The sequence below is a fragment of the Epinephelus lanceolatus genome, chromosome 18 (assembly GCF_041903045.1).
Source record: "Epinephelus lanceolatus isolate andai-2023 chromosome 18, ASM4190304v1, whole genome shotgun sequence".
NCBI lineage: Eukaryota > Metazoa > Chordata > Actinopteri > Perciformes > Serranidae > Epinephelus > Epinephelus lanceolatus.
In genome coordinates, this window is record NC_135751.1 from 1,753,524 (window position 1) to 1,768,715 (window position 15,192).

At 39.5% G+C, this 15,192-nt stretch overlaps 1 protein-coding gene across 1 annotated transcript in view; it reads left to right on the forward strand.

The window, feature by feature from the left end:
* Window positions 1–5,906: 5,906 nt before the first annotated feature.
* LOC117268273 (chaperone Ric-8A) overlaps window positions 5,907–15,192 on the forward strand; it is a 63,635-nt gene continuing 54,349 nt past the window's right edge. Inside the window, exons 1-3 of the mRNA XM_078161423.1 lie at window positions 5,907–5,996; window positions 9,842–9,889; window positions 13,130–13,147. Of these exons, the coding sequence (XP_078017549.1) occupies window positions 5,907–5,996; window positions 9,842–9,889; window positions 13,130–13,147 (156 nt within the window). The remainder of the gene's footprint in view (window positions 5,997–9,841; window positions 9,890–13,129; window positions 13,148–15,192) is intronic.

Below are 15,192 nucleotides of genomic sequence, written 5' to 3' on the forward strand. Positions count from 1 at the left end.
AGCGGTCTCTCTGCCTGAAGTCACAGGCACAGCTGTGTAACAATGTCCTGCCCACAGCCCCCATTGATATTATTTTGCGCGACGGATGCTTCATATAATAACAGAACAATATACTATTTATGGTGTTATGTCATTGTGTCATTTCTGTCTCTACATGGTCACGCGTTAACAATTCTCCTCTGCTCTCTATGGCGCACGGCGGAGTTCCGCCACACACACAGGTGAGCACGCTAGCGGCTCGGCCCGCATTTTCCTGACCAAACCTGACCCCGAGCCCGGTGCAGTTTGTCAGCTGACAAAGTTATTGTTATGGACACTGTGTAAATAACCAACAGACTGCTGTTACGCACAGACAAACACGCTGCTCGCACAGCAGCGTAGCATGACACTCGTGCTGAGCTTGTGTTGCGTTCAGGCGTTGTCACGTAAATAACAACTTCCAACACTTAAATAGGTCATAGCACAAAACAGCAGCATGTCAAGTGACTTTTTACTTTTATTATATTAAATAAAATTGTATGTTCCTAAATCTTGAGACACCTCATATGTAAACTAGACAGACATTTCACCTGCTCATTACTGTGCACACATGTACTGTATGTACTTAGTCCTAAAGAGCCCTTCTGGTGCCAGTAGATACATAGAAACATCCCAGCAGGCTGTGCTTTGCAAGCATACAAAGAAGTTTCACACGTGAAAATTATTTTTCATGTGTGTGCTTCACCTCCGCTGCTACAACTCCATCCTAGGAGAAACACTGCTGTGTGCGTTTTGTGCAACAGGTGGATGTGGTAGTCTACCGGTAGAGTAGAGAGAGAGCTAAGTAGCGTCACCACAATCTACAACTCAACACTTCAGTAAAATGTTAGACTTAATACAATATTAAACTGCTTTTGTTTTTTCTAGGTGTACCAAGTAAACTGTCAAGTCTCCATAAAAATGTAGACAGAAAGCATAATGATGAGACAAATGCAGTGACAGTAACTAAGTATATTTATTCAAGTAGGTACTGTACTTAAGTACAAAATTGATGTACTTATACTTTGGGTATTTCCATTTTGTGCTACTTTATACTTAGAGGGAAATACTGTACATTCTACTCAAGCTACATTTATTTGATAGCTATAGTTACTTTTCAGATAGTTTGTTTTAAATGTTGTAAGTTTCATATTTACAAGTTGATGTGCGTTGTTATAGATTAGACTAGTACTCTAGTGAGAGGTGTTAAAATTAGTTCTACCATGACAACATTTAAATGCTGCTTACATGTAGCATACGTTGATCAATTAATACTCAATACATATTCATGTATATGATGATTACAACACTTGAAATTGGGTCACTCTGCATAATGAGTAGGCTACTTATAACTTTTCATTCATTCATTTCATTCGTCTCACATCTCATCCTCCGCCTCATTCTCTGCTGTCTTTCTCGGATTTGCCTCCTCAGCTGGGCAGCCTCCTCCTCAGCCTGCAGGTACAGCAATCCTGCTGCAATAACATGCACCAAGATGCCTTCTCCGATCCATGTCCGTTATTGATTTTTGATTTCCATCTCGCCAATGCTCACGATCACAATAAGCACCAACTCTCCACAAACTTTCCCCCCACACCTGACTTTTGATTATAATCAGAGGCCAGGTGCGGGAATTGGATAGGCTATAGATTAAATATGATCAAGCTGTGGGGAAAAGGTTTTAAAAGACATTTGATGAAAATATTTTGGCTATTTATATGTTTTTGTGTGTCAGTTATATATGTTGAAACGTTAAAAACATATACACATTAATTTCTTACAATGTCGATGAAAAGCCGCAGGGCTGGGCTGTGTTTATATTGTTTTATGTTTCTAAATGCATGTATACAACACACAGTACAACAGCCAAGGCGAGCAGAGGTAGTGACATCATCAAGTTCGCTGCTGTTCCAAAAGCAGAAATGACTATACTCTCGTCCTCCCGTTCTTGGGAAGTCCGGACTCTCGCGCGGACTTGCCAAGTCCGAACTTGCCAAATCCACAAGTCCGAACTGCTGAACTTGTGTATTGAGAAACGGCTAGAGAGACAAACAAGGAACCACAAGAAACAAAGGGGAGGGGAAAACAGCTGACACATGAGGAATAAGGGAAAGGCACAGACATGGGTACAGATCTGATGACAAGTTTGGGGGGGACACAATCAGTTGTCATTTTTTGTTAATTGCATGCATGCAAATCATGCCCACAGAGCGCTTGAGATTGCCAGCATAAGGTACACAAAATTAGAGTAGTTACTGAGGAACTAATGAGGAACTAATGAGTAGTTACTGAGGAACTAAGGTACACAAAATTAGAGTAGTTACTGAGGAACTAATGAGGAACGGATGAGGAACTAATGAGGAACTAACTATTAGTTAATGGTCAGTTCCTCGGTAACTCATGATCAAATTTCAGAGGAGTAGTTACTGAGGAATTAATGAGGAACTAATGAGTAGTTACTGAGGAACTAAGGTACACAAAATTAGAGTAGTTACTGAGGAACTAATGAGGAACGAATGAGGAACTAACTATTAGTTAATGGTCAGTTCCTCAGTAACTCATGATCAAATATCAGAGGAGTAGTTACTGAGGAACTAATGAGGAACTAATGAGTAGTTACTGAGGAACTAAGGTACACAAAATTAGAGTAGTTACTGAGGAACTAATGAGGAACTAACTATTAGTTAATGGTCAGTTCCTCAGTAACTCATGATCAAATTTCAGAGGAGTAGTTACTGAGGAACTAATGAGGAACTAATGAGTAGTTACTGAGGAACTAAGGTACACAAAATTAGAGTAGTTACTGAGGGACTGAGGAACGAATGAGGAACTAGTGAGGAACGTATGAGGAACTAATGAGGAACTAACTATTAGTTAATGGTCAGTTCCTCAGTAACTCATGATCAAATTTCAGAGGAGTAATTACTGAGGAGCTAATGAGGAACTAACTATGAGTTAATGGTCAGTTCCTCAGTAACTTATGATCAAATTTCAGAGGAGTAGTTACTGAGGAACTAAGGTACACAAAATTATAGTGGTTACTGAGGAACTAATGAGGAACGAATGAGGAACTAGTGAAGAATGAATGAGGAACTAATGAGGAACTATTAGTTAATGGTCAGTTCCTCAGTAACTCATGATCAAATTTCAGAGGAGTAGTTACTGAGGAACTAATGAGTAGTTACTGAGGAACTAAGGTACACAAAATTAGAGTGGTTACTGAGGAACTAATGAGGAACGAATGAGGAACTAGTGAGGAATGAATGAGGAACGAATGAGAAACTAACTATTAGTTAATGGTCAGTTCCTCAGTAACTCATGATCAAATTTCAGAGGAGTAGTTACTGAGGAACTAATGAGGAACTAACTATTAGTTAATGGTCAGTTCCTCATTAACTCATGATCAAATTTCATAGAGGGGTTAATCACGACTTAATAATTAGTGAACTACTTACTTCATCAGTGCAGAATCATTACTCAATAACCTGTCCATTAGTTAACCTTTTTATGTCCTAAAGTAAAGTGGCACATAATGAGTAGTCTTTCATTGCTTCATCATCATCTTTACAATTAGTTCCTTAACAAAAATAATCAGACAGCAGGATTCTTGAGAAGAGTTTTATTCCCTCCAAAACAGCTTAAATTCTTTTTCAATATTGTTCACAATAAAATTACAAATATCACTCCAGAGTCTTTTGACAATGGGGCAGTGCCAAAAAAAATGAGTAACAGTTTCAAGCACTGAGTGTAGTCTTTGTAGTGTGCTCAAATACAACTGACACAGGGTGACGTGAGGCAACGTAGACGACGCAACAGTTGGCTTTCGTTGCCGCTAGTTCTTTGATGTCGGTTTGGTGTGTCAGCACCTTGTACAGAATAACATGGATAATCATATTAATGTGTATGTGGTCTGAAAATAATGAATAAAACTCTGAGAATCCTACTGTCTGTGATTTTTTTTGTTAAGGAACTAATTGTAAAGATGATGATGAAGTAATGAAAGACTACTCATTATGTGTCACTTTACTTTAGGACATAAAAAGGTTAACTAATGGACAGGTTATTGAGTAATGATTCTGTACTGATGAAGTAACTAGTTCACTAATTGTTAAGTCGTGATTAACCCCTCTATGAAATTTGATCATGAGTTAATGAGGAACTGACCATTAACTAATAGTTAGTTCATCATTAGTTCCTCAGTAACTACTCATTAGTTCATTATTCGTTCCTCATTTGTTCCTCAGTAACTACTCTTATTTTGTGTAGCTTAGTTCCTCAGTAACTACTCGTTCGTTCCTCATTCGTTCCTCATTAGTTCCCCAGTAACTACTCTAATTTTGTGTAGCTTAGTTCCTCAGTAACTACTCATTTGTTCCTCATTAGTTCCTCATTAGTTCATCAGTAACTACTCTAATTTTGTGTACCTTAGTTCCTCAGTAACTACTAATTAGTTCCTCATTAGTTTCTCAGTAACTACTCTAATTTTATGTACCTTATTGTAAAGTGTTACCCACGATTTCATAGAGGCTCATCACCATCACCAAGTCATTCAAAAAGCACTACACAGAGAATCATATGCTTACCTTTACTGCTTATTTCTCTTAAACAGCCAATAGTACATGGAGTCAGCCATCACCCTCTTTTTCACTGCTTCGCTGTTAGTTAATGCTACTTCTAGTTTCAGGGTCTCAGGCATGTTTTGTCCACTCACATTTTCATCTCTTGCCTCTCACAGATTCCCAATTCTCCTCATCATCTTCCCTTTCTCCAAGTATATGGGACTAGTGTATATATGAGTGGATATGGATGATTATCAGAATATGAGCCCCTAACTGAGCTTGGTTAAACTACTGATCATGTTTTTACAGAGCACAAGAAATACTTACAAGTTACACAAGTTGACCCAACAAAATCAGATTTATTTAAATAAATTCATATCCATGCATTAATCATCGTTATAGGAATAAATATCCCAATAACAAAATGTGTGTATTTTGTCCTTATCACGTCACATTTTTGATACATTTAATACTTTTGTTCAATTTCAATCATTTAGGCTATTTAGAATTGGGGGGACAATTTGTGTTTTTAAGAAATTTGATTTAGGTATTTGATGTGAACAACTAGAGATTTGAGCCTGGAGACATGTCTAAGATATTTCCTTGCCTTCTACTGAAGGCAAGTGGGTACCTAGCTCAGGTACAGCACATGCTCCAGGTAAAGCATGCAGGTAGAAGCACAGGTGGCCAGAGTTAATCCAGGGCTTAGAGAGTGAGGGAGGAAGGGAAGGTGTGGAGCAAGAAGAGAACCAAGATTACACAGCTATTGTTTTATCAGAGAGGGAGAAAGAGAAGCTGTCAGAGGCTGTGTGTGTCCATTTCTCTTAACAACACCAACAGGTCACTGCACAGTGCTGCTGCTGTAACACTGAGCTGCATCACTACTGCCTTTACAGTAAGTGCTTTGATTTCAACATGTGCATGTTGTGGAAATCAGATGAAAACTATTAGTATTAATTAAATAATGTTTCAGTTCTATTGTGGTAAGTTTTTATTTTGGTGGTTTCAATGGACAGAACAAGCATTTAGTTCTTCACAGCTGACACTCTAAGAAAATTACTTCTAGTGATATTGCTTTATCAGATTGTATTGTGTTACATAATTTTTCAAATTAGGATTAATTTGATATTTAGTTGTCATTATTTAATTAAAGTTAACTAAATAATTATCTAATTGAAAAACACTGATCTACATGCAGAGATGTGGAACTAGGCAGTATAATTACTAGAATGTTTGGTCATTATAAAAAAAATGCTCCTGTTGGTGATAAAGGCTCACCTTTTCTTAGTACTGAGCTGTTTTGTTTTGTTTGTTTTTTGTGCTGCAGGCATGGTGTCAGACTTGGAGAGGATCATTGAGCACATCACCCAAGAAGACCAGGACTCTGTCCAGCTCCTACTAGACAGCTACAACACCCAGGTCACTGATGTTGCCATGACTACTGCATCAGTCTGTAACTAGAAATATTCATTTCTGTTACCATGGAAATAGTCTGCAGGATTATAGTTGGTAATATAATAACTCCCCATTAACTAATACAATAATCAATTGTAGACTGTTCTTCAACAGTCCTGCTCACATTCATGTGCTTTGAAACATGACGTGAGAGAACATAATAACAGGCATCACTGGCTGATGAAATGGTTTGAAATAATACAAAAGTAATGAGCACATTTCTGTGGCATTAGTAGTTACTTTCTGTTTCTCTCTGTCGTCTACACTGTGTTGCTATATCAACATGGACACACCCACTGCTACTCCACCACCTCTCAAAATTCAAATATTCAAATATGCTTTACTGGTATGAATGTCAAGATTACATTTTTAACAAAGCTAACTATTAGGGTATAATGGGGGAAGAAGTCCCCCAAGAACAATGTCAATTTACTGTGAAATTAAATAATATTTAGATATGATTTTACTATGTGCAGGACGATGATGCATAAACAAACACACTGTTAGGAGAAAGTAATTGATAGAGTTGCCAATGCTGTTGTTATAGCACAAAAATCTTGTAAAGGAGCACCTTGCCCCATTGTTGGGGCTATTTAATTAAATGAAACAAACTAAAATCCAAACCCTAACCCATTAATGCAGGGAGCTTAGCTGAAAAAGAGATGGAGCAGGGACTCTCTACATGTACTGTTTAAAACTGAGCTGCATGTTAACCTGGGCCTACAATAATGTATAGTGCGGCCTACAGTGCCACGTACAAACATACACTTTTATGGTGCATACAATACTGAGTTATTAAAATTATTGGCAAATTCATAGTCTTAAGTCTGTTGCTCTAAGAGTTACTAAACAATTCATTGCGGCTAACAAGAATGTCTGAACACTTGGAATAATAATACAGCTGACTGGCCAGTATGTTTCAATAGTATGCAACTGTTAGCTAACTAGTTCACCTCACTGTTATGGACAGTTGCTGACCTGTGATTTAGTGTTAACTGGCTAACATGATCAGACAAGGATTCATTCAGTTCAGTTCAGTTCAATAGAATTTCATTTGTGCCGAAGGAAATTCTTGTGCCAGAGAATGCTTTAAATTACAGGAAAGCAAGTTACAGTAACAACAATTAATTTTCACAAACCAGTAATGACCAATACAACAAGTGGGTTCCCCAGGTCAGGGTCACAATCTGAACCCTTTTTTTATGCTGATGAATGCTACTGTTAGAACCACAATACTATACTATTACTACATCTAAACTATGAAAAGTCACATATGAATATATACTTGATAATCTAACTAAATGGCATTTTTAAGCAGGATGCCCCTGGAGATTTTCTGAGGGGGCTTCCTGCCCCAAGGATCTAATTTTACATTTTCAGTTAAAAAAAGAAAAATCTCTTTTTTCCTTTCAAAATAAATTGAATGACTCTCTCACTGGTATGAAGGAGGAATTACTTGTTGTTTCTCAGGTTGTGGCAGGCTGTATCTGATGGAGCTATTTTCCCTCATGTGTGTGGTGGAGGATGTCTGTGAAGGAATTTTGTCAGAATGCATGGTAAACCCAGCGAGGAAGTCTCTCCCTCTCTTTCTCTCTGGTGTTTGCTTTTTTTCCCACCGCATGATATCTATAGCTGCCCACTGGGACCCCTCCCAGTATTAGCTAGTCCGCTTCTGGCCAGCAACTGTTCTCCCTCCTCCTCCAAAATCCTCTGGTGTAAAGCTACACTTTAAATCCATTCACTTGGGATCTTGACTATGTTGCAACCAGTGTGATATAAAGTTTACATCGTGTCTAAACTGTGTTGCTACATCAATGTGGACACGCCCACTGCTACACCACCACATCCCAAAATTCAACCAGTGCCCCCTGTCCCTGTGTTATATAAAGTGTGTTTTCCGACTGTACACTGCAACGCAGTGGCGATTTTGGTGTGGAAATTCTGGTGGGGCCATGCAGGAAAATCTTATAATGCAATCCAGAAATACCACATATTACTCTCATACCGTCACAACAAAAACACAGTAGCAAGTGAGACAGGGGACCACAGCACCTTTGACGACAAAATTGCAGCTGAATAATGCCATCACACAAACAATGCCAATCTGGCGACATATATTAGCCAATAGCACCACCAAATGACAGTGTTAAAGATCTCGCAATATCAAATACTCAAGATCGAAACAACGTGACAACAATAAAAACACAATGCATGACTCATGGCGTGAATGGCGCACACCGAATACACAGCAATCAATATACAAAGCCACCACACACATTATACCATGGATGTATAAGCAATATACCACAGCCAAACAGCCATTTCAGCACCACAGACAGGTGAACAGCTCCTTCGGGGATCCCACGTGAGGTTGTGTCCCCCCACACACACCCACACATGTATCGCCAGTAAGGCATTACACAAATTCCACTATAGCTCAAACATTATGTAAACTACATTATCAATTCCACTTAGAATAAAAATAAATTAGACTCACCGATGAGGATCACTTCTTGAAGAGGAATGACGCTCTGCTGCCCTTCATGTGCGCAAACGCACATTGTGTCAAAAATGCACCTGAAAATGCCGGGGTTTAACGAGCCAGCAGACTCATCATGTCCACGCAGGGCAATTTCGGACTTGCCACAAAGTTTTATACAGGTTATAATTGTCCCAAGAACATACCTGTTCTTTAGTCTGTCGGTTGTACTGTTCAATGCCACGTCGGTATGCACTGTCAAGCTGAGATGCAACATTTGTTTTCCCTAAAAGACCTAGCTTGATGGCATTATCCACAGACGCACAGCTTTCGTGTTTTACCAGCCTTTCTGACAGATGTTCAGATCTTTAAATCCAGTGGTTGTCCAGATGGTTTCCCCTCCAAAGAGCAGACATGGAAAGCAGTAGAGGCCTTTTTTGACGAGCTCCCGGTTAACCAAGTTTTCCACTTAAACCACTCCTGGTTGAATGATCTAGTTTTGTCCTTTCCCTCTTGAGAAATGACTAAATCCTTCAGCCGATGTGGTCCCAAAGGTTTTATTTCTAACTTTTGTTAAAGTGGTAAAGTGCTAAATCGCACACTAGCCATGTAGTCCACTCGATTCATCATGCAATGATTGAATGCAACGTGAATTAGCCATGTTACATAGCCTACCTTAGCCAAGCTAGCAAGACCTGTACAGTGCCCGCCCTTGCTTCAAATTAGCCAATGAGAAGCGCTCTGGGGCCCTGAACTTCAGGCCCCACTGCCGAAACTGAAGTGTGCGCTGTACACGCGCATGCACGCGCAGCAGTTCACCAGTCCACAACACTGCAGGCGCAGGGCCATCTCGGCTTTTCCCCACCAAGCGGAAACAGAGGAGGCTCATCAGGCACAACCAACTATTCACACACAACTACACTACAAAAAGTGTCTACAGAGGAAATTGCGTTCATCAAATGAAAACTGCGGACATTTCATAGGGGACAAAGTTGAATTTATTATTAACTTATGCTCAACGACATTTTTGATACAGGAAAACTTATAAAAGCTTATATTCCTCCCCTGCACAGCAGCGCCCTCTGGTGGGGCCGTGCCCCACCGGCCCCTAATGCAAAGACGCCACTGCACTGCATACCAACTCTCAGCAGGTTTTGAACAAGTTAGAGACAGAAGAAGAGAAAGTGAAAAGAAAAATCAAAGAATTCCTAAAAAAGTCTGTTTACAGACTATATCAGCAGGATTTTTGTGTGTGCTATTGCTATTGTGTTGTATCATTGTATCTGTCCTCCATCTTCCTAACTGCCTCTATTCTCCTGTTTCTCTGTAGTATGCAGAGTGCTTCTTTTTCAACATCGAGGCACAGGAGAGAAAAAAGGTCAGTCCACAATCAAATCTGACTTTCAGCCTGTATGTCTGTCCGTCCCCTACTTTGTCTTCATCTGTTCCAGCATTCAGCTCTTATTTTCCATCACTGTCTTTCTGTATGCCATTTTTTCCTCTAATGCAACCTTCACCACCTGAGCTATTTCAGTGCCCGGCCTGCCTCCACTCACCTTGATGCTCTCATACTGTTCCAGTTCTGATTAGAACCACCTGTTTAGTCAGCGGCTGTCTTTATGGCAGGCAATTTAATGTTCCTATTCTTATACAGTAGCTTTCACTGTATTAGAAATATTGATCCCTACATGTGATCAGATCTTTATCCGAAATTCTAATCTAACATTTAAATCCTTTAAGCAGTAATCATTATGTAATGGGTGTTACAGCATACAGCATATCATTTTTATACAATGTAAAATTAATACTAAAATCAGAGCTGATCTGAGTCATATCATTTGAGTGCATTTGAGTTTCCATCAGTCAGTCAGCCTTTCAGTGTTTGTCAGTGAGGTAGTGAGTAATAGCCTGTGGAGCTTTACTAGCAGTTCCAAGTGGTGGCACTGTTCATTACACCACTCAGTATGAAAGTTTTAGAACCAGTGATTGGTCAATATTTTTTTGTTTTACTTTGTATTGTCTGTACAGACACAGTCCATGACAGAAAAACAAAACTCAAAGACACACTAACAAACAAAGAAACAAGCAAAACAAAAGCTTAATGATTTCTGTCCTAAATAGACAAGCATTGGTCAAACATTTCAATAAAACATCTACACCAGATTCTACAGAGCCCCTTAAAGGTCAGAGTTTTTCCCCAGGAGATTTTTTTGGACTGACTTTTTCGTCACCTCACAATACTTTTGCGTCACCTCGCAATCCTTTTAAACCGTAGTGTTGTTATTATTGTCTTTCATGCCGTTGTAAGTAGCCTACTTAATTAGGCTAGGGAACCGGCACCGTGCCAGTTGTGTGTCAGTGGCCCAACTCTGCCACTGATTGGCCAGTCTGACATTCTTCATAATACATAAAGAACGTTAGTGAAACACACAGGCCTAACAGAAACATACATTCATTTGGGGACAAGTTAGTGGTCACATTACTCGTTCCACAAGTGGAGGACCCCGGACACATATAGTAAATACACCGGTTGTAAGTAACTTTTAACATACGCGAGTCTTTGTGACTCTTGGCTCTTGTCCCCTAACTAACACACATTTTCACCCGATTAAGTCACATCCTGTTATTTCCTCTGTAAACCTAACGTTACAGGAGCCTACAAGCATGTTGTGTCAATAAATCAGCTCAGATACTGTTAGAAATGTAGTATTTAGCTTAATAACGTCATGCTACAGAAGTAATAACGTCAGCTTTAGTCAAATGGCTCTAGCTCTCCCGGTAAATGTCATAAACTCTGGACACATTTTCCCTGTATGTTGACGTGATAATGGCCATGTTTCCCAGATCGCTCTTAGCGCTAAGAGCTTCTTAAGAACACTCTTAAGCCTTGAAGAAAAACGTGTTTCCCAGATCGCTCTTATCTTAAGAAGATCTTTCACTAAGAAGGAGTTGTAAGATCGAGCTGACCCACTCTTAACAGTCTTCTTAGCGACCAAACGTTCACAGATCCAGCTGCGGCAGGCAAATTAATATTACACTAAGCAAGGAGATGTTAAAACAGTGCGCACCGTATATATTTTGATCTATTTTATACTTCAGATTTATATTGTTTAGCATTAATTGGTGACAGAAAAGAACAAATTTCATTCTGCAGGGAAACGCATGTCCTTACTGTGCATATTGAATCTTGAATCTATTTGTTTTATAAAGACCCTGTGTGCGCTCAAAGCTGTGGCACAAGTTAAGCACGGAAATCTGGCAGAAGAAAAATAAGAAGAAGAAGAAAAATACGTATGAGGAATAACAAGTGTGTTCCTGTATGTGCTGTGCACATCAGGTACACAAATAAAATAAATCATCATGACTATCATTCATCATAATTTGTCTGCACATATCCCACATCTGCATGCACATATGAGATAGTTTACCGCACCCAAAAAATGCATCAGGGCACAACAGAGACACATCCACCCTCCAAACCTGCAACATTTCACAGATATCAGGCAACTGACAGGTGTAATTTAGCTCAGCTGGAACCTCATCAAGGGACGCTCCACCCGCTACTCTATATAAAGGCATTGCCAGTTTATACCTGGCATTTTGTCTGATTCTCAGTGTAGACTGATATAGTCCATAAATCTGTAAATTTTGTCCTTCCATGAACTGGTCATGTTAAGATGATCATTAGCAGAGACACAATGTTGATGAATGCAAGTAGGATACAATGTGATCAGGATGAGCGATTAGCTATAAAGTATTATGTTAAAAAAAAAAGAGGCAGTTAGGATTAGGATAAGGGTAATGGCAAGCCTACATCTCATCTTGCTACATTTAGTCTCATTTATTCACTACAGAGTAGCATTGTTAAATAGCTGTTGCATTGGGGGTTTGTCTTGTGCTAGTGGTGGGTGCGATTTGTAGGGGTGTGTCGTGTATGCTACAAACGGCAAGTATCTGCAGCTATACATGTCTGATGCTTGTAAAAAAGGGAATGTGGCTTTACTGCAGTCCACTTTAGATGATGTGTAACACTGTGACTGGCTTATACATTTCCCATCAAACAAGTCTGTGCACTTCGGTAGAGTCAGATTTATAGAATTAGACATCCTAGAAAAGTTATGTCCATTGGAATGGACAGCAGATCTGACCAGATTAAGGCCCGTAAACATCTCATATTTGAGTGCAAAGCAGTGCAAAAACTGTTAATGTGGCTTAACTCGTGTTCATAGTCTGATTACAGGTTTTTCTGTGGATGCTTGTCATACAGTTCATTATAAGGAGCAACATGCAGAGACTAATATTGCACATGTCGTGGCAAAACATCAGTGAAAAACTATTTGTTCAGCACATCACATGCAGAATGCAAAAGGTTCAAAGAGTGTACACTTAGTAGTTTGCAGCTGATGAAGCTGTTCATCCTGAAGAATGGAGGATGATAACATTTTCAGCCCTCTGACTGGACTGCTGAAATATGACACCAAATGATGTTTAACAGCAGCATCTCAACATAGCTTGTTTCCAACTCGCTCCTTCATCTAAAACTTCATGTTTCTCTAATACTTCCATCTCAATGCTGCTTTTTTTGTATGCATTTCATAAATGGACAAACTTACTGCAGCAAAGACAACTGGAAGAGGTAAATCCATCATGAAAGAGAGAGAGAGAGAGAGAGAGAGAGAGAGAGAGAGATTAGCTGACTTAGAGTTTAGTCTGTATTACATTAATCTGTACAAGTGCTTAGAATGCTCTTTCATTCTGTGTGTGCATAAATGTGAGTGTGTTTTTAAACCCATTGTGTAATCATGTCTAGCTGTGTGTTCCAAAGCTGCTTGGGTACTTCATGACTCAGTATGATAACCCCATTAACCTTCACCTTGCAGGTATTCTGAAGCTACACTTACTAGCCTGCACATGGGAGAAGTTAGCCTTCAGAGCCCGTACAATAAGGTACACAAAATTAGAGTAGTGACTGAGGAACTAATGAGGAACGAATGAGGAACTAATGAGGAACGAATGAGGAACTAATGATGAACTATTAGTTAATGGTCAGTTCCTCAGTAACTCATGATCAAATTTCAGAGGAGTATTTACTGAGGAACTAATGAGGAACTAATGAGTAGTTACTGAGGAACTAAGGTACACAAAATTAGAGTAGTTACTGAGGAACTAATGAGGAACGAATGAGGAACTGATGAGGAACCAACTATTAGTTAATGGTCAGTTCCTCATTAACTCATGATCAAATTTCATAGAGGGGTTAATCACGACTTAATAATTAGTAAACTAGTTACTTCATCAGTGCAGAATCATTACTCAATAACCTGTCCATTAGTTAACCTTTTTATTTCCTAAAGTAAAGTGACACATACTGAGTAGTCTTTCATTACTTCATCATCATCTTTACAATTAGTTCCTTAACAAAAATAATCAGACAGCAGGATTCTTGAGAGGGGTTTTATTCATTATTTTCAGACCACATACACATTAATATGACCATCCCTGTTATTCTGTACGATGATGCCTTAAAAATAAATATGATAGTGTGTCACATTTTAGGTAGGCTAAGCTTAAGAATTTGTCATGGGGGCTGCGTGTAAGGTACTGTATACTGATCACACCGTTGTTCACAGTACAGTTGTTTGAGGTGCACAAAATTTAAAGTAATTACTATGAAACAAATTTGGAATGAATGAGGAACTAACTATTAGTTAATGGTCAGTTCTTCAGTAACTCATGATCAAATTTCAGTAGTTACTGAGGAACTAATGAGGAACTAACTATTACTTAATCATTACCTACCTTTTTTGTGTACCCTAAAGTAAAGTGAGACATCAAAATGAGTAGGTAATGAGTACTGAATCATTACCTACTCATTAGTTACTCTTTTTGTGTAACCTAAAGTAAAGTGAGACATCAAAATGAGTAGGTAATGATTACTGAATCATTACATACTCATTTTGACACCGTTGAGTAGGTAATGATTACTGAATCATTACCTACTCATTTTGATGTCTCACTTTACTTTAGGGTACACAAAAAGAGTAACTAATGAGTAGGTAATGATTCAGTACTCATTACCTACTCATTTTGATGTCTCACTTTACTTCCTCAGTAACTACTCCTCTGAAATTTGATCAGGACTTACTGAGGAACTGACCATTAACTAATAGTTAGTTCATCATTCATTCTAAATTTTCGGCTGATTGAGCATGTTGAGTCGGCAGCGGAGCTTGTCGGTGAGAGAGATCCCTCTGACTGGCTGTTCAGGTTTTATATCCTCGCCCCTGTAGCGAGTGAATCTGCCTGTAGTGAAACCGGGGCTAACCAGTGCTTCCTCCTCAGGCTCCACTTCACTCAGCTGCCCGACAGATCCGCTGCTTCTTCCCACTTTAACCTGAATAACAAACCGAACCTAGCTGGGAGCGGCTAGCGGAGCGTTAGTCGCAGCATGACCAGAGGAAAGCACAGCCAGTTAGCCTACGCTAGCTTCCCAGCTAACGTTAGCCCCGGCTCTCCGTTTGGATCCAACCGGAGCACCGAGCCCTGGTTTGTTATTCAGGTTAAAGTGGGAAGAAGCAGCGGGTTTGTCGGGCAGCTGAGTGAAGTGGAGCCTGCGGAGGAAACACCGGGAGCGTCTGGATGTAATAGTCTGTGGAGGTGCTGCGGTGCCCGGCTGCACAG